This window comes from Desmodus rotundus, chromosome 3, assembly GCF_022682495.2.
Source record: "Desmodus rotundus isolate HL8 chromosome 3, HLdesRot8A.1, whole genome shotgun sequence".
Taxonomy (NCBI): Eukaryota; Metazoa; Chordata; class Mammalia; order Chiroptera; family Phyllostomidae; genus Desmodus; species Desmodus rotundus.
In genome coordinates this window covers 17,095,656-17,113,218 of record NC_071389.1, presented here as the reverse complement: position 1 = coordinate 17,113,218, position 17,563 = coordinate 17,095,656, and the positions used below count along the sequence as shown (strand labels likewise).

The 17,563-nt window shown below is 43.8% G+C and overlaps 1 protein-coding gene and 1 non-coding gene across 3 annotated transcripts; both read right to left on the bottom strand.

Annotated features, from left to right (window-relative positions):
- Positions 1–648: 648 nt before the first annotated feature.
- Positions 649–17,271, bottom strand: PPP1R8 (protein phosphatase 1 regulatory subunit 8). 2 transcript variants are annotated; one of them, XM_024554444.3, is made up of 7 exons: positions 17,136–17,271; positions 15,021–15,081; positions 10,576–10,729; positions 9,075–9,295; positions 7,391–7,535; positions 4,284–4,348; positions 649–2,104 (listed from the first exon to the last, which is right to left on the bottom strand). In XM_024554444.3, exons 1-7 carry the CDS (start codon positions 17,189–17,191, stop codon positions 1,751–1,753), a joined length of 1,056 nt encoding a protein of 351 aa, XP_024410212.1. In that variant the 5' UTR covers positions 17,192–17,271; the 3' UTR covers positions 649–1,750. The 2 variants fall into 2 exon arrangements, with proteins under 2 accessions (XP_024410212.1, XP_053776974.1); XM_053920999.1 differs by lacking the exons at positions 9,075–9,295; positions 15,021–15,081; positions 17,136–17,271 and adding an exon at positions 9,340–9,426 and having other exon boundaries at positions 10,576–10,709.
- Positions 12,971–13,136, bottom strand: LOC112299667 (small Cajal body-specific RNA 1). Its single transcript, XR_002974268.1, has one exon. It is a non-coding gene; the product is annotated as a small Cajal body-specific RNA 1 (non-coding RNA).
- Positions 17,272–17,563: the final 292 nt, after the last annotated feature.

Here is a 17,563-nt window from a genome sequence, read left to right as displayed (position 1 = left end):
GCAGGGTGGGTGGGTGATCAATGTGTCATTGCAATGAGGGGAAGGTACTCTCCTAAGATGAGGACCCTCATTTTTATAGAAGCTGATGGAGGTCAACTTCCTGCACACTTGTGACTTTATGGGCCTTTCTGTTTTTATCAGGCAGCGCCGGCTGCAAGTCCACTCTCCAGCCATGGCATCTGGAGCCAAGCTGGCATCTCTATCACAAAGCACCTACGTGCGTAATCCCGACCACACAGAGTGCACTTGCTGCGATGAAGTTCAAGCAGGCAAGTCACTTCCATTCAATCCAAACTCTAGCTGGAATCCCTTCGAAGCGTACACAACTTTAGCTTCCTTTTGCTCCTGTGCTACCTGAGCTGCAGCTGGTGACCAGGTTTAAACCACACCCACTCCAGGACAAGTGCCCCAAAGCCCAGTCTCCCAGTGAAGAGCAGCTGGCACCTCTTAACCCACTCAGCTCCACGAGGCTTCGCTCTGGGGACTAGAATCTCTAATTAGAAGTCTCGCAATCATCAGGGGGCATTTCACGTGTGGTAATAAAATGGGGACAGAGCAGTACCTCCCAAGCCCCAAAGCTGTACCTTTGACAAACCTCCCTAATCGGTGGGAATCGGTGATGGTGACTGAATCACAACTGCACGGGGCTGACAAAAGTTACATTTAATTTACAATGTAATAAAGGTTACAGGTAAAAAGCTACACTTAAAGCATGAAAAGGCCTATTACACAAATGTACAAATCTCTGTACAAAGCTCATATCAATGTTTCCTATCTCCGTCTCCTACGTTTGTTAGCCAGGACTAGCCTTAGCGCTCCGGAAAATGAGAGCTCTCAGTCAAAGGGGGGAAAGAGCCTCCGAACCAACGTCTAAAAACGTCCTCTTAGAGACGTCAGTTACTTGCAAAGCTAGATCTTTTTCGTTTTAATTGGAATTGTTCTAACTGGTCATATCCTTTGTAAGTTGCCTTCATTAACACACTGGAACAGGAAAGTAAAGCCTTAGAGAGTAGAGGACAGTGCTCTGGAATCACATGAGAAACTTCCGCAAGTAGGGTACTCAGGTCTGACAAGCAAAACAGGTAAAGTTCAAACAAGTAGTGAGTTGACAACTATCAACCTGTGTCTCTGGCACTGGCCTCAGCCACAATCAAAATGTTCTCATTCCAATAGAAAGAACACAAGAGAAAAGCCTAACTACTGGACCTCAAAACCACTGACCAGGAAAACATTTTGAGTTTAAACTGTAGCTTAACTGAAGAGTAGTAAACCCTCTTTTTGATCAACCTCAGATCCAGGGCAACCCTTTTGCTATGTGGGACTTACAGGGATAGTAAATATAAATTAGGCTGCAGTACCCACAAGGCTGGTGATGTGACGGTCACCTCCCCATCTCTGAATTCAACCTGAGGGCCTGGAGTCTCTCCCTAGGGTACATGACTTCAAATAAAAATGATCCTAGAAAGAGGGAAGAAAGGAGGAGGTAATGAAAGGCCTGGGAGAGAGCCAGGGAAGTCTATTTAAAAGGATGTATAAAACATTTCTCTACACTGAAGTGTTCTGAAGACTAATCTTTACGGGCTATTTCAACCCCACCCCAGGTTTTGATATTACATGGTTAGGACCCCAGGAGACATTCTGAAAGACGATACTGCACACATGTAAAATTTTTCTCCCTAGTTCATTAGCTCCCCCATTGCCCTTCCACCCAACTCCCACCCAATCCCACCCTTCTCCATGACCAAAAATATCAAATCAGTAAGGAAGGAGTGGGCTTCTTGCCCGGCCAAGCTTCTTTTGCATATTTCTTCTTCTTGGGTTCATTGACAGCTTCAGGGTTATAGACGACAGGGTTTGGTGCAGGATTCATGGTCACTGCTGATGGCACAACAGGAGTCAAGTCCACGTCAGGGGCAAGGTTCGGGTATGGCATGGGCAAACCACCAATGAGTGCTGTCCCGTGGATGCCATGTGGCTGGGAGCCGGCTTCACTGTGCGTGGGGGGCAGACCTCCATAGAGTCCTCCACTGAATGCAAAGTTCTGTATGCGCCTGCTCCCTGATTCTTCCAGGCCCAGGGAGCCAGCACCCTCCACTCGTTTCTTCTGTGGTTCACAAGGAACAGAGGAGACAAGAGGTAAGACACAGAGTGGTACTAATTAGCTTTTTTCTATTCTAGTCCTAAAAAAATTGGGGGAGGCCCCTTTTTGTTTTATTGTTGTTTTATTTCCCAGTCTATTTCACTGTCCTGAAACCTCTGTGTTTAGAGTGACTTTACAGTGGCCGTCTAACCTGACAGGTGCACACAAAGTCTTCACCTGAGTCACACCAAAAAAAAAATGAGGACAGTGTGTGAGCTTTTCCTAAAGTAAAACATAAACAGTTTAAGTGACCATTCTTTATCCTGAGGTTGTCATACCCCTCCCTCTGTCTTTGTTTTTAAAGATTTCATTTATTTACTTTTAGAGAGAGGGAGAGAAGCATCCATGTGTGGTTGCCTCACGCATGCCCCCTACCGGGGACCTGGCCTGCAACCCAGGCACATGCCCTGACTGGGAATCAAACCAGCGACCCTTTGGTTCACAGGCTCATGCTCAATCCACTGAGCTTCACCAGCCAGGCCTCTGGGGGGTTTTGGTGTTAAAATGTCCTTTTAGAAAACAGAGGTGATAATGGGTGGAAACAGGTAAATTTTTTTTTGGTGGGGCGGGGCATAAGAAGTTAGTCTCTATTTTCACATTGGGCGCCCAATTTTTAAACACTAATCTCAGAGCAAAACAAATCTGTAGTGAGTGAAAGAACTGACTCGTTGCCTGGGTCTGGGAGTGGCAGGGGACTGGCAGCAAAGGGACACAAAGGAATGTCCTGGGGTGATGGAAATCTAGATCTTGAGTATGGTGGTGACCCCGGTGTTCACATTTGTCAAAATCCAAACTGTACCCTTGACATGTACGCGTTTCACTCTGTGTGGATCACACCACAATAAAGCTGACACAGAAGGAAAAACATCTGCTGGTTTTACACTTTAATGCTAACAGGACATTCCAAAAAGAGAGAAACGGGCTGAAGGGGAAATGTGACATGAACACACTGGAGCTGCACAGAAAATTTCATCTTACAGTTTTTCACACTAGACTCCCCTCACTTCTCTACTCGTTCTGGATTAAACAAAGACTAACCAGGAATTTGACATATTAATTTAGTCTAATATATTCTAAAGACTTTTTATTTCTAAGATTTTATTTATTTATTTTTAAAAAGAGGAGAAAGGAGGGAGACAAACATCAATCAGTTGTCTCTTATGCCCCAACCAGGGACCAAACCCGCAACCCAGGCATGTGCCTTGACCGGGAATCAAACTGGCGACTTTTGGCTTTGCAGGACAATACCCAGCCAACTGAGCCAAGCCAGTTGGGGCTATTCTAAAGACTTGTTAAAAATAAATCTCTATAGCATCTCTGCCCAGTATCTTCCGATTGCTTTCTGAATAGCTCTATTTACAGGGATCTCAGTACTTAAAGGGCTACTTGTTCCGAGCTGTCAGGTAGTTCCTCCATTTGTTGAGCAATTTGTGAGAACACCTTTGTAACTTCCCCCTCCTTGTTCTTCAACATGCCTGGCCTTCAAACCTAATCCAGGGCTGGGCTGGCTTTCCTGTATGTGTGTGCCATCCCTACGCGCAGAATGAAGGCACAGCAAAAGCCGAGGTGCCATGCAGAAATGAACTTAAACTGAGCCGGAAGGGAAAGACTAAAGAAAGGTGGGTCTCTCTGCAGCTTGTGGGAGGTAAATTTACAGACTCCCATCACACCATAATTTATATGCAGCATCGACCTGGTTGGTCACCTGCAGCCTTTCTATGGCCCTCCAGGATCCCCTAGAAATAGATGGAGTAAAAGTATTTCCACAGGGTAAAAAAATGGGAGAGAGAAAAGAATGTTTTAAAACTAGGCAAACATTTAACACTTACCTACACATGAAAGAGTTAATTTTTTTAAAAGATTTTATTTGTTTATTTTTAGAGGCAAGGGAAGGGAGGGAGGAGAGGGAAAGAAATGTCAATGTGTGGTTTCCTCTCACACCCCCCCTACTGGGGATCTGGCCGAGCAACCCAGGCATGTGCCCTGTCTGGGAATCGAACCGGTGACCTTTAGGTTCACAGGCTGGCACTCAATCCACTGAGCCACACCAGCCAGGGCAAGAGTGATTTTTTTTTTAAGAGTGAATTTTTAAACCAGACCATACGAAATGGCATTTCGAATACTGTGACAATGTGCTTCCTACCTTCACTGGGACCACTGCAGTCTGTACCATGTTCCGGAAGCGTCCAACTGAGGGATCCACATCCTCTGCAAAAAGACATGAGGGAAGGGTTAGGTTGGTACTCTACTGGGAGGATTAAGGGTATAGCGCTCGCTGCAAACAAAGCAATCACAACAACCCATATTAAAACAGTAAAATACAGCTAATACTTTGAGTGTGTACTGGGTGCTGAGCACTGGTTAAATCCTCACAAGCCTATGAGGTAAACACCACTTACAGTAAACACTTAATTGACAAGAGAACAACTCAGGCCCTGGCTGGTGAGGCTCGGTGGACTGAGCTCCAGCCTGAGAACCAAAAGGTCACCGGTTCAATTGCTAGGCAGGGCACATGCCTGAGCTGTAAGCCAGGTTCCCAGTTGGGGACACGTGAGAGGCAACTGTTTCTCTCTCACACATGGATGCTTCTCTCCCTCTCTGTCTCCTTCCCTTCCCCTCTCTCTAAAAATAAATAAATAAAGTCTTTTAAAAATTTTTTTATTTATTTCTAGAGAGAGGAAGAGAGGGAGAAAGAGAGGGAGAGAAACATCAATGTGTGGTTGCCTCACACACACCCCTAACTGGGGACCCGGCCTGCAATCCAGGCATGTGCCCTGACTGGGATCAAACCAGCAACCTTTTGGTTCACAGGCTGGCACTCAATCCACTGAGCCACACCAACCAGGGCAAATAAATAAAATCTTAAAAAGCAAAACAAAACACTCCTATAAATTCCTTTGGAAAATAAAGATTCCTTATTTAATTTGAATAATTAATACCTGGTTGATTTAAGCCTGGCTTTTCACATGTTAGGATGCCTCTAAAGAATATACCCTGGTATATTCATTGAACAACCAACCTTTGTTCAATGAATGAACGAATGAATGGCTTCCGCATGAAAGAAGAGGAAAAGACAACCAGATTCAGGAAGGACACAAGGTCTCTAAAAAAGGCACCCTTATCTTTTCTCATCCCCACAGGAGCCCTGTTCCAATCATCCCTTCAGCAAGAAAAGATGCATGGAGGCACATGAGCAACGGGGGCCTGACGGGTGGCTACTGGGGGGTGCGCCCCATGAGCGCACCACACCTACAGAAGGAAGGGGTTACGCCTCTCTGGGGGACCCTGTTCTGTGCTGGCTGCATGGTGGTCAAGCCTCTCATCCTCTCCTCATTCTCCAGCCATTCTACTCCTAGACAGAGGATACAACCGTTCCAGGAGACCCCTGTTCCTGGATATCTACCAACAAATTCCCTGCTAAGTCGACTTCAGGGTATAGGAAAGCTTGCATGGCTAGACGGCCTACGTTCTGACAGGCGACGGTGGAGATAATGGCTAACAATCATCAAGAGCTTACTGAATGCCGAGCACCAATCTGAGGTATTTTCACATGTCATACATTTAATCTTCCCACCACTCCTGTGAGGACAGTAGTCTTGTCAGTTACTTGACCAAGGTCATACAGTACTAAGCAGAGAGGAGGACTTCCGACCCAGGCCCTCTGATTTCAGAGCCCGCACTCTTTAACCACTACGCTATGCTCTACCTGAGTACATGGCCTTAACAAAGCTCTGGGCAATACTTTTCCAGGAGAAAAACAAAGCAGATCAGATGCTGATTGTCTAGTCCAGTAATTCCCAAGTTATCGGCTACTCGTTAGTACAAGAGCTTGTTCTAAACTAGAAATTTTCAGGTCCCACCTCTAGGAACTCTTACTCCATAGGTTCTGGGGACCAGAAATAGACTTCCTAGATCGGTCATCCCACCCCTGCCTAACACTTCCCTCAGGCGTTCACTACGTTTAGCAGTAAACCGTTCCACTTCACACACCATCCAGGGAAAGTAAACTGGGCCCTGGAACGAATGCCCCAATCTCTTTCACAGGGATCCTTTTAACTCCTCTACATATAAGAAGAACTCGATGATGTTATTATTGTTTTAATCCCCACTAAGGATATCTTTATTGATTTTAGAGAGAAAGGAAGAGGGGAGAGGGAGGGGTGTGACCAAGAGGGAGAGACAGAGAGAGACAGGGAGGAACATCAATCAGCTGCCTCCCTGTATGCACCCCGACCAAGCCCACAACCTTTTCGTGTCCGGGATGACACCCCAACCAACTGAACCACCAGCCAGGCTCCTTGTTGCTTTTTATACTGAACCAAACACTTGCTACTCACTGGCTCTGGTTTTGCCCACTGCTTCCTCCTTAAGGTTGGCCCTGCCTCCTCCCTCTGCTCTCCCTCATGCGTGGTCCCTTCCCCTACATTCCAGCACCCAGGGGACTAAGGGACTGTTCTCCGTACCTATGAGTCTCCTCCTCCATTTAAATAATTGACATTTTGAACCTAAATACAGGACTTGAAAGCGATTCTCACTGCATTTCATTTTGGGTGTTAATAGCAACTTGTTAGTCTGGGATCCCTGTTTCTATCCATTGAGATTTATGTTCAAACAAAGTTTTTTGAATCCCAATTCCATCTTCACTGTATAAACTATAACTCCCAGCTCTATGTCATTAACCTACCAGAGTACTTGGGACATAACGTGAACCCAATAAATAGATGTTACATGATGGAACAAACTGGTAGGTTAGTGGCCGTCCCATAATCGGATGTTATCTTACTGACGTTTTCATACAAACTTTCTGTAATCTACTCTCCAACAGACAGGCAAGTCTTCAACGTGGTTAATAGCAGCAGCAGCAGGTTCTCCAATCTTAAGAGTTACCAAGCACCCTGAACTGCAAAAAGACAATAATGTTCTGCACAGGGGTAAAGAGAGCAAACACTATGCTTAACTTAAACCTTCACCATGACCCAGACATACTTGATCAGCAGAGGAAAATTACGGCCTTGCTCGGTATACCGAGTTACATGGGCCCTGCCTTTAGCTATTTCGTTCACACTGCAAGCGGATAACGCCTGAGTGTTGAGGGTACTACACCAATGAACTACAGAAACTCTCTCTCCTTAACACAGCACCTATCATCCTGAGCCTTGCTGCGAAGCACTGCAACTGACCTGTAGCTTATGTGCACTACTCCCTGAGACCACCCTTTTTTCACCAGAAGAAACTGGGAAGATACCTCACCTGGGTTGATGATTTCATCATCCTCACTGAAAGTCACCCGTGAGTTCTTCCTCTTCCTCTTTGGTCTCTGAATGTCCAGATTCCCCTCCTCAATGGTGAGGGTGGAAATCCGCTTGTTGTGGGCAGTGTTGAACTCTGTCAGGTTCTAGGACAGGGTTCACACAGGAAAGACAGGAGTCAGTACACAGAAAATCTGAAGAATATATTCCTACATAAAGGGCAGGAAGGCATTAGGGGCTAACTTTGACTTCCCCTGGCAGAAAAGATTCTCTTCTCCATTCAGAAAAAACTCATCATTGCCCCTGGACTGATAATATTAACAAGTTACCTTTGACAGAATGTGAGACACCTTCTTTGACTAGTGGGGCAGTGATGTTCAAAAGGAGGCGGAGGCCTTGAGCTGAGAACAGGTTATCTGTACGACCATCTTTGACTTGAGGTTTTGAGCTTTTTTTTAAAAGAAAGGCTATCATGTCTTTATGCTGAGAATTAAAGGAATATGACTGGAAGGAACTCCAAGAATTGTTTTAAAGTAACAAGACAGAGATGAGAAAGGACAATTGACAGCTTCTTTCTTTTAGAACTCACAGGGACACTGTCCGTACACTTAATATTTGGCATTAATGTGCTGTCACTCCTCCATTCCTGCATATGGCCCCATTTCTATTCATAACCATCTATCCATCTCAGTGATTAACTTGGCCTCAGCACTGCTGCCTGCCTCTTCCCAATCCTCTGGACTTACTCCAATCTGCATTGCAGTTTGTGATATTCAAAATGTCTTGAGAATGAAGATCCAGTCAGACCTCACATACTAAATTTAAAAGACAGAAAAGCATGGAAGCAGCCCGGAGGAAAAATGGGCAAGAGTGACTGCCATCAAGGCCTCTGGCTATAAGGCTACTTCTTTGTAACAAAGTAACTTCTAAATTGTAAGATTTCCATAAGTGCTTTTCTCCCTAAAGGTTGGGAAACTGCCTTAATGTACTAGAATAGTAAGTGCATGTGGGTGGTTAAGGACATGCTTACGTATGGTCTGCCTGAATAGACCAGTCACACCAATGCAGTGACAGATGTGTAAAGGATGACAGCCACATCACAAACTACTGGGGTCAGCCTCTAGAAAACTTTAAAATAAAATATTGTAAAAATCATAGTATTCAGGGCAGCCAGGTCCGTAAGAACAAAAACAGTCTGGTTTATTCAAAAGATTCATGAGCTATTTGGACAGTATCAGAAAAGCTTCCGTCTAAGTCACTGCTGTCCAATCAAACTTACTGAATGATAAAAATGTTCTCTATCTGTGCTATTCGACACGGAAGTCACTAGTCCCATATGACTACCAAGTACTTGACATGTAGCTGGTAGTTACCACCTTGGACAGTGCAGCTTTGGGAAAAATCTAACTCCCAGCCTTGGCCTCTAACATCCAGTGAAGGTGTGTAAGAAAACCATGTGTCTACTGGCAAGAGACCTAGTCTTGTCACCCCTTGTCATACATAACCAAATTCATACAATGCAGCTCTCCGAAGCGTGTCACAGTTGACCACACTAGTCTACCTGTGACGAAGGCCTAGTACTGAACTCAAGAAAATCTCCTGGCACTAAGTCATTGTTATTTTAAGCACACGTTGCCAAAACTGGAGTCCCAAAAGACAAAATAATGACATAGACGTGGAATTACATCAAGTTCGGTTTCCTCCTCTGGAAGCCCCAGTAAGCCCTTGAGTTCATCATCCTCTCCACCCATCTTCTCATCTCCTTTCACAGCCGATGGCAATGTCTGAGGCTTCTCGCGAAGAGTGTATGCCCTTGTGGATGCACCAAATGAGACTGTGGAATCGATGGGAATTTGCTGAGGCTTGTGAGGTTCCAATCGAATGTGACCCAAGAAAGTGCCGTGTGCTGGGAATAACCAAATCAAAAATGTAAGAGAAAAAAAAACCAACCTGAGTTGTAGAAGGGAGAGCAGCTCCTCCCAGCATATCAGTTCTGCTTTTTAAAATGAAAATGACACGGGGTCCACTTTGCATCCCCTGTCATGGATCACAACGAAAAGGAAAACTCCTTCACTGGGTCTTGAATCTCTTCAGTGGAATTCTTACACATCTTCAGACCTGCTGTCACCCCATGTAACAAATACCACTGCTTGCTCTCTGCTGCCAGACAGGCTTGGCTCCATCCTGGGCCCAGCACGAATGGCTCCAACCCAGCAATAACCATGCCACCCATGGTAGGAGACAGGCCTCGTGTGGTCTGACCTCTCCAGCCCCAAGTCTAAGGAACACAGGCCCTGGTGGCAGTTATCCTTGGGTTTTCCCCAGGACAAGATAAGGAGGTTGGCTGAAACAGGTAATATGAATGCCAAGGCAAGCCAAAATCCTACTGCAGAGTCTGAAAACTCTTCCATGTCTGCATTCTGCATGTTATAAAACGGAGAGAAAAGATGAGATAAATTTGCAAGTAAGTACTTGTGAGACAAGGTTCTCCAACACCATTATATAGGCAGACTGGGCTAGGGTCCATGTTGGGGAAGTGAGGAAGGAGAACATGGTCAGACCAGGAAGCAGCACCCTTTTCACACTGTATTTATACATGGGGAAAATGAACAAACTTCAGGGCTCCATGTAGTTAAGTCTCAATTGCATTTCTGGGATTATCTTTGGCAAAGTTGAAAATCTTATTAGTTGTATAATGTTCATGAAATTAAAATTGATATTATTAGTAATCAAAGCAGAATGTAGCTGGAAAAAATAACCCACTACAAAAAAATTAAACTGTTCAAAAGCATTTTTTGTAAATGTCCTGCACCACTATTCTATTACATTAATGGAGCTAATCCCAGCTGCTGCTTATGTTGGACCACAGTTTATCATGGTCCTATAAACACCTGGATTCCCGTGGTCCCTAGCTCCTGGGTATTCTTCTTGTTGTTCCCTATCTATACCTACTGCCTTCTCCAGGACAGTCCTCCCCCCAAACCTTCTCTCTCCAGGCACCAATTATTTCAGGAAAATAGGCGATATCACAGGAATCGAGAAGGGCAGATTTAAAAACCAAACGCAAACTTCTTCCTTGATCAGTAATAAAACACAATTTTGAAACTGAAGAACCCAAAGAGCATTTAATTACATTGCCCAAAAGAAATGTGTGAGACGGGGATGGACAGGATGTCAGTTACTTACTACTGTTGAGATCTATTAGGAAAACTCTCTTAAGATGCTTGTGGTAGACCAAGGCGGCGTGGACCCGGGAGCAGGACTGGTGGTCAATGGTGAAGTCACACAAATCAGGGTTTCTCCCAAATAAGTAATACTTCTTCTCATCGATAATCAGTTTCTAAATAAACATTAGATTAAATATTACTCAAATCATTTCAACAGGGTGTAGCAAACATTCTTCCAATCAAACAGAGGACCATGAAAAGATAAAACTCCTTGCCAAGGTGAAAAAAAAAAAAAATTTCCTGTTACTCTTCAAGATAAAGAGCTCAGAATAATTTACTAACATTTTGAGGGGTAGATGCAATTAATTTTCCCAAATATAGTGGTCAGATGTCTAGCGTTGATTAAAAAAAGTTGTCCTAATTATTAGATGAAAGTAGCCTACAAGAAGGGTTGTCTTCTGTCCATTGGAAACTTAAGATTTCACTGGATCTTAATTTTAGATCAAGCAGGAAACAAGAACACATATCATATCTATAAAGTAATGACTGCTTTTCAGAAAACATGCATCCAAAAGAAAAGTATCAATTGGTTAGGAAAGGAAGGGAGTATAAACACCTATCTATATTCTACTCGGTCGTCATAGCCCCAAAGTACTTTTGGAATACTTGGAGCTGATTTAGCTTTATGAAAAACTTACTACACTATCCTTGTTTTTCTTTTAATCCTGATACAGCCTGGTTGTAGACAGCTCCAGGTAAATTTTTGCTAACGCTTCTTCCGGTTTTAATTTTTTTTTTTAATTGACTGATTTTAGAGAGAGGGAAGGAGAGAGACAGAGAGAGAGACACAGAGCGAGAGGGAGACACAGAGAGAGAGGGGGGTGGGGCATCAGTTTGCTGTTCCACTTATTTATGCATTCATTGGTTGATGCTTGTGTGTGCCCTGACCGGGAATCGAGCCTGCAATTTTGGCATATTGGGACCATGCTGTAACCAACTGGTCAGGGCTTCTTCCAATTTTAAAAGTCTACCATTTGACCATTTTAAAGAATAACCCTTATTGGATATACGATATTTTTCCTTTATAAAGGAAAACCTTACAAGGTCTCACTATGTTCTAGTTCACATTTCACATTATACTCCTAAATATTCCTGAGATAACACAGCACAAAGCTGAGTAGAAAGACACAGTCAAGTTAGTACGGTACCAGGCTAGGAATCAAGAGGCTTACATTTCCTTCCTGGCTATGCCATTGAACTTTCAGTGAGTGTTCCCCTTACAAAACCAGAAATACACCTCACGCTCGGATAGCAGTGACAACTGCCGAGTACCTCTGAGCCACACACAGTGCTGTAAGTTTTACGCTGTCATTTCATCCTCACAACCACTCTGAGGTAGGTAGGTACTTTTATTCCTATTTTTTACAAATGGAAAAATTGAAGCACAAAGAAATTAACACACTCAAGTTCACACAGCTAGATATTTATAAGCTGAATTAGAAATTCAGACAGATGGAAACTGCCTGACTTCAGAGTCTAAGCTCTTTTAACCATGTTATATATTTTCTTCACTCTACCTGCATCAAAAAATGCACCATATGGCAAGGAACATTTTAATAAGTGAACAAATACTATAGACACACTCTTAATTTTTTTTTTTAAACAATCACTTACCCAGTTTCTTTCAAGCTTTGCCTTAAGGCTCAATTAGTTCAAGCTAGGACAGGTAAGTGGGTCACCTCTGGGAAACCCTGTCCAGCAGAGTGCCCATCTGCTGCTGGCAAGGCTTGTTCCAGGTCCATACTATACTGCTAGGCAGCACCAAGAATTAACAGCCTGGCGGCTCAATAAGACAATCATCCCATGTCTGCTTAGCCCCAAGTTTTAAGACTTGGGTTAAATATAAGACATTGCTTTAGAATTGAGAGAGCTCTGAAATTTCAACATCTTATTCTCTCTGGGTAATATCTGTGCAGGCTGGATCTCACTGCATTTCTCATTCCCGTTTATATGCAGAGATTATGCCCTCGCAAACTAAAATTTGCTAACCACAGTCCTCATTGGCTGATCTCAAGGAAACAGTATATAAGACCACCAGCTCTTGGGTTCTAATGTAACACTGACCAAATTGCTATGATTCTGAGGTGTCAAAGACATGACAGAAATCTAGATGTTTAGAGGGGGGAAAAAGCACAAAAGGGCCTTCAAATTAAATGTATATATTCATTATCAAAGGCATTTCAATTATAAAAACATGAACATGTAGCGGGAAAATAGTATGTCTTAGAATTAAGATTTGTTAACTCCTGGACAGTGTGCTGCTTCTGTCCAAGCAAATGAAATAATGCATTGGTCTTTTTCAACAGTCACTAAAGCCACAATTTCTTGATTCACTATGGCTAATACCTTTATCCAGTTATGCCACTGAGTTATAACTCATAGTCTGTCTTTACACACTGAACTTAAGAGACTCATGGCTTTTGTTTTAATATTGCACTTCTTAAACCCAGCTATCACAACAGGGCACAAGCCTTTGACACAAGGCTAGGACGTAGATAGTTCGGTTAGTATCAAGTGCTGCCTAAATCCTTAAAAAATAAGCGCATCTCAGATCTATTGCTCTCAGAAAAAGCACAGTGATGTCTAAGGGTTGTAACTTGACAATTGTGTGGCAACTCAGCACACACAAGAGCAACGGAAGACAGACAACACTATCAGTGGAAACCAGTAATCAGAGGGATGTTTGACAACTGACAGCACTTTGAAAATATAAATTATTTCACAAAGGAATATGATACTAAGGCTAGGCCTCCTTTTCTGTTTCTTTATGTTGCACGGTGAAGCGTTATTAAATTCTAGTAACAAAACAGATTCTTATGTCTTCAGAGCTTCATGCTATTTAGCAACAATATTTTATATCTGTGTAACAGTCTACAGTTAAAAAGGTTTTAGTTATTTAGCAAAATTATTTCATTGAATAATGTTTTGTTAACTTTTAAGACAGAAGAACTCTATCTATACAGATAGGTATCTATTCATCATCTATACAGATGATGAATTATAGAATTGTACACTTGATACATATAATTTCATTAACCAATGTCACCCTAATAAAGTCAATTATAAATAAAATAAAATAAAATAAAATAAAATAAAAAGATAGAAGACCCCATGACAAAGGGGCTTAAATCACTGGCTGTGGGCATGATGAATAAAAAAATTCATCACAACTCATGCCTCAACACTCAATATTTCGTAAAATACCTGAAGTGACAACAATACATTTACAGAACATGACTCAGAAGATCTCAAAGACAGCTTTTCAACCATGGAACAATGTTTTTACTCTATACACTCAAAAGTGGGACCCTGAAACTAATCTCTTTCGAGCAAGCAAACATAAAATTGGTCTAAGAGATGGAGACTCACAACTCCATGGTCACAGCAGGCTTAATCTCCATTCTTGGTAAATAAATGGTGCCACAAGAATTAAACAAAAACAAAACAAAACCATATACAACCTATTAGCTAATCAAAATTTATGTTCTCTTCAAGTTCTATGGGGTGTTCATTCCAGAGATTTATAAAAAACCTGGAATTCTGCTAAACTTTTCCTTTATACTACTTATTTCAATTATTATCATGGAATTTTTTGTGATGTCTTTCCCATCAGATACTTTCTTTGAAGGAGGAAACCATGTTTTAGTCACTGCTTTAGTCCCTATGCTGCCCACAATAACAAGAACAAAGCAAGCACTCAATGTTTTGAATAAATGAATAAATTTCACCAGCATTCCATTCTCTTCATTCAAGGGCTTGAGCCTGAATTTATTATAAAAACAACTTAAAAGCTAAACTTAACCTACATCATTCACTTCTTTTTCACTTATTGCACATTTTTTAAATATTTATTTATTTATTTATTTATTTATTTATTTATTTATTAGACAGAAGGGAAGAAAAGGAAAGAGGCAGAGAAACTTCGATGTGTGTGGTTGCCTCTAGTGCACCCCCTACTGGGAACCTGGCCCGCAACCCAGCATGTGCCCTGACTGGGAATCAAACCACCAACCTTTCGGTTCACAGGCCAGCGCTCAATCCACTGAACCATACCAGCCAGGGCCAATTATTGCATATCTTGCACCTTCCACACAACCCTATGTACTTATAGAGAGGGAATTCACTAAGTTATAGGGCTTCCAGTTTGATTAGGGTCCATAGGTCCAAGATCTATTAAAAACGCTTCATTTAGAAGGTGAGAGAAGTCACAAAAAACTGAGTTGTCTGTGCAAGATAAGAGGTATGAATGTGTTATATCACCATGTGCTTTTAATAGAAAAAAATCAGGATGAACAAAAGTAGCACTGCTGGAAAACAAAGCACAGGAGAGGGGGTGGAAAAGTGCACCACTGACAAAATATCATTAGTGTGGTAGGAAAAAAGGGAACACATGTATTTCCAAACCTCAATTAGTTTGTCTCCTTTGACTACATCCAGATGTAATCCAGGTGGGGGTTTACCTGCCCTGAAAAATAAGAGGGAAAAAGCATTTTCAGGATGAGTTCATAAATGCCACTTACAATTATTGTCCCATTCAGCAATGCAGCTCTATCAGCCTATAATTAGTTCATGTTTCAAGCAGAAATGTCATCTACTTCACTGTTATTACAGCTCCTTTCTAAGTTTGACACTTACTTCCCCAGTGATTCAATTGCTCTAAAACAGATTTCAGTGGATCTGTATTTAGAGCAGCACCAGAGAAACCTATATTTTAACCCTGGCTTTCTACCTCAGAAAGAAAGCAGCGTAGAGAGTGCAAGTACTACAGCTGGGGTAGTCTGATCACTTGAATTTGAATCTAAGTTTTGCCACTAACTAATACCCTATAAAGGTTGAATAAATCCGTTGGTGTTTCGAGCTGATCAAGATCAATCCCATCACAGAATAAGCGGATCTCTGACACCAAATCAGAGGTACATCATTAGGGAATCCAGGTAACCTGATATCATGCCCACGACACCAGCTAACCACAAATACAAGAGACATTTTGTATCCTTGAACAGGTCATGCTATAATGGCTTTTTTTTTTAATTATTAAGAACTTATTTATTTACTTTTTAGAGAGAGGGGAAGGGAGGAAGAGAAACATCAATGTGTGGCTGCCTCCTGCATGCCCCCAACAGGGCACCTAGCCTGCAACCCAGGCACGTGCCCCGACTGGGAATCGAACCAGTGACCTTTTGGTTTGCAGGCTGGCGCTCAGTCCACTGAGCCACACCAGCTAGGGCTATAGTGGCTTTTTTTAAAGGAACCTTTTGTCTATATTCCTATAACCAGAGCATTCAAGGGGGATACACAGGTCAAAGCACCTAACAAAGTGCCTGCTTCATGAGGAAATGGTAGCACCTGTCTACTCTAACTTTAAGTTTACTGTCCTGGTCCAACGTCTGGAATTGATGCAGCAGGGAACCAAAACTGACACAAAATTTGTAGACTTAAGTAAGTAACTGGGTGTTACGAAAAATGCAAAGATACCCAGAAAACAAACGGCCACACATTCACATGCTTCCTGTGTTTGCTCCTTTGAAGTTTGTCCTTACATTTGCATCCAAAAAGTGTGTATCTGTTCATCTAATTGAAGATGCAACCTAGCCATCTCCCAATTCTGCGCTAACTCCTCTAGGGCAGTTGCTGAAAGGACAGAGCCTTGGACAAAGGCCCGTTTTGTCTGGGAAACAGGAAAAGCAATGTTACATCCAAAACATCCTTTCTGAACTCCTACTAGGTGCTTGGCTAAGGCCTGGGAGCTGGGAACATAAAGATGCATCAGAGAGCGCTTGCCCTTGAGGATCCCGACAGAACGGGAGGCAAAGAATAACACAAACAATATACACTGTGGTGAGTTGCAGCAGAAATAGAGCTCGCACTCGGATGGGGCTTCCTGCCAGGCGATTCATAATTATTCATCTTGTACTCTACTCAAAGGCTAAATTAAATTATTCCATTATTCCCAAGAACTTGAGAAAGGGTGAAAGGGTCCCTTCTAACAATGACTGATGCCCACTTGTGCCCGGTCTCGCGCTGGTCGCTGGGATACTGGGGTAGGTCGGAGCCGTCCCTGCCCTCAGTGAGCTCCCCGTCCGCCAGAGACGAACAGGTACCCGGCCACGCACGCAGCGCCGCAGGGGACGCGGGGCTCTGAGGTCGGGTTAAGGCCGGGATGCCAGCTCGTGCGCGTTCGGGATGCAGAGCAGCGGGGCAGGTAGGGCGCTCACAAGAGCACTAGGCAGTCAGGAGTTGAGGTAAGTTCAGGGCCACGGCCCAGCTGCGCTCCGGCAAACGGCTCGTTGCCGGAGGGGCTGCGTGAGCGAGCGCCTCAGAATCCCCCAACTCTGGGATTCCTCAGTGCCTGGGCCCGGGCTGCCGGTTCCTCCCCACGCCGCCCGGCCCGACGAACTGTTCTGCCTCATCAGTCTCACGGTGTCGGAACCATTCGGCCCGCTGCGAGAATGGAGCCGCCCAGCCCGCTCTGGCCAGGCCAGGCCGGGCCACTCCACCCCTGGTCGCTCCGCCACTCACCAAGTCGGGCAGTCGAACAGCGGGAGGCTGGAGCCAGAGTTCGCGGCTGCCGCCATCTTGCGTCTCCCCCTCCCATTTGGCGGGCTCGAAGCACGCCGGGAAACTGGAAGACTCAGAGGGGAGAGGCGGCATCCCAGTATCCTGTGCGTACACACGCGAGCGCGCACGTACGCGCGCACGTACAGGGCACTTCTGGTATCGGTGGAGACTGGGATGTGATTTTGAGGTGTTTTTCAGTGTTTGAGACAGTTGGCCTTCTCTGGAAGAGTCTCCGAAGACTAGGGTTTTCTGTAGCTGGGGGGTGTCTGAGGAAAAGGTGCTTCTAAAGGAGAGGTGTCGGTCTCCCCATAAGTCCGGCAGCAAGCACCCTGCTGAGCTCTTAAATCTCCCAACTCCATCCCTTCTACAGGCTCGCACCCCAATCTAGA

Coding starts and splice junctions, on each gene's coding strand:
- PPP1R8 (XM_024554444.3), bottom strand. CDS start 17,191: ATGGCGGCAGCCGCGAACTCTGGCTCCAGCCTCCCGCTGTTCGACTGC. Junction 9,296..10,575: donor CCTAATAGATCTCAACAGTA/GTAAGTAACTGA, acceptor GGTTATTCCCAG/CACACGGCACTTTCTTGGGT. Junction 4,349..7,390: donor TGATGAAATCATCAACCCAG/GTGAGGTATCTT, acceptor GTCTTTTTGCAG/AGGATGTGGATCCCTCAGTT.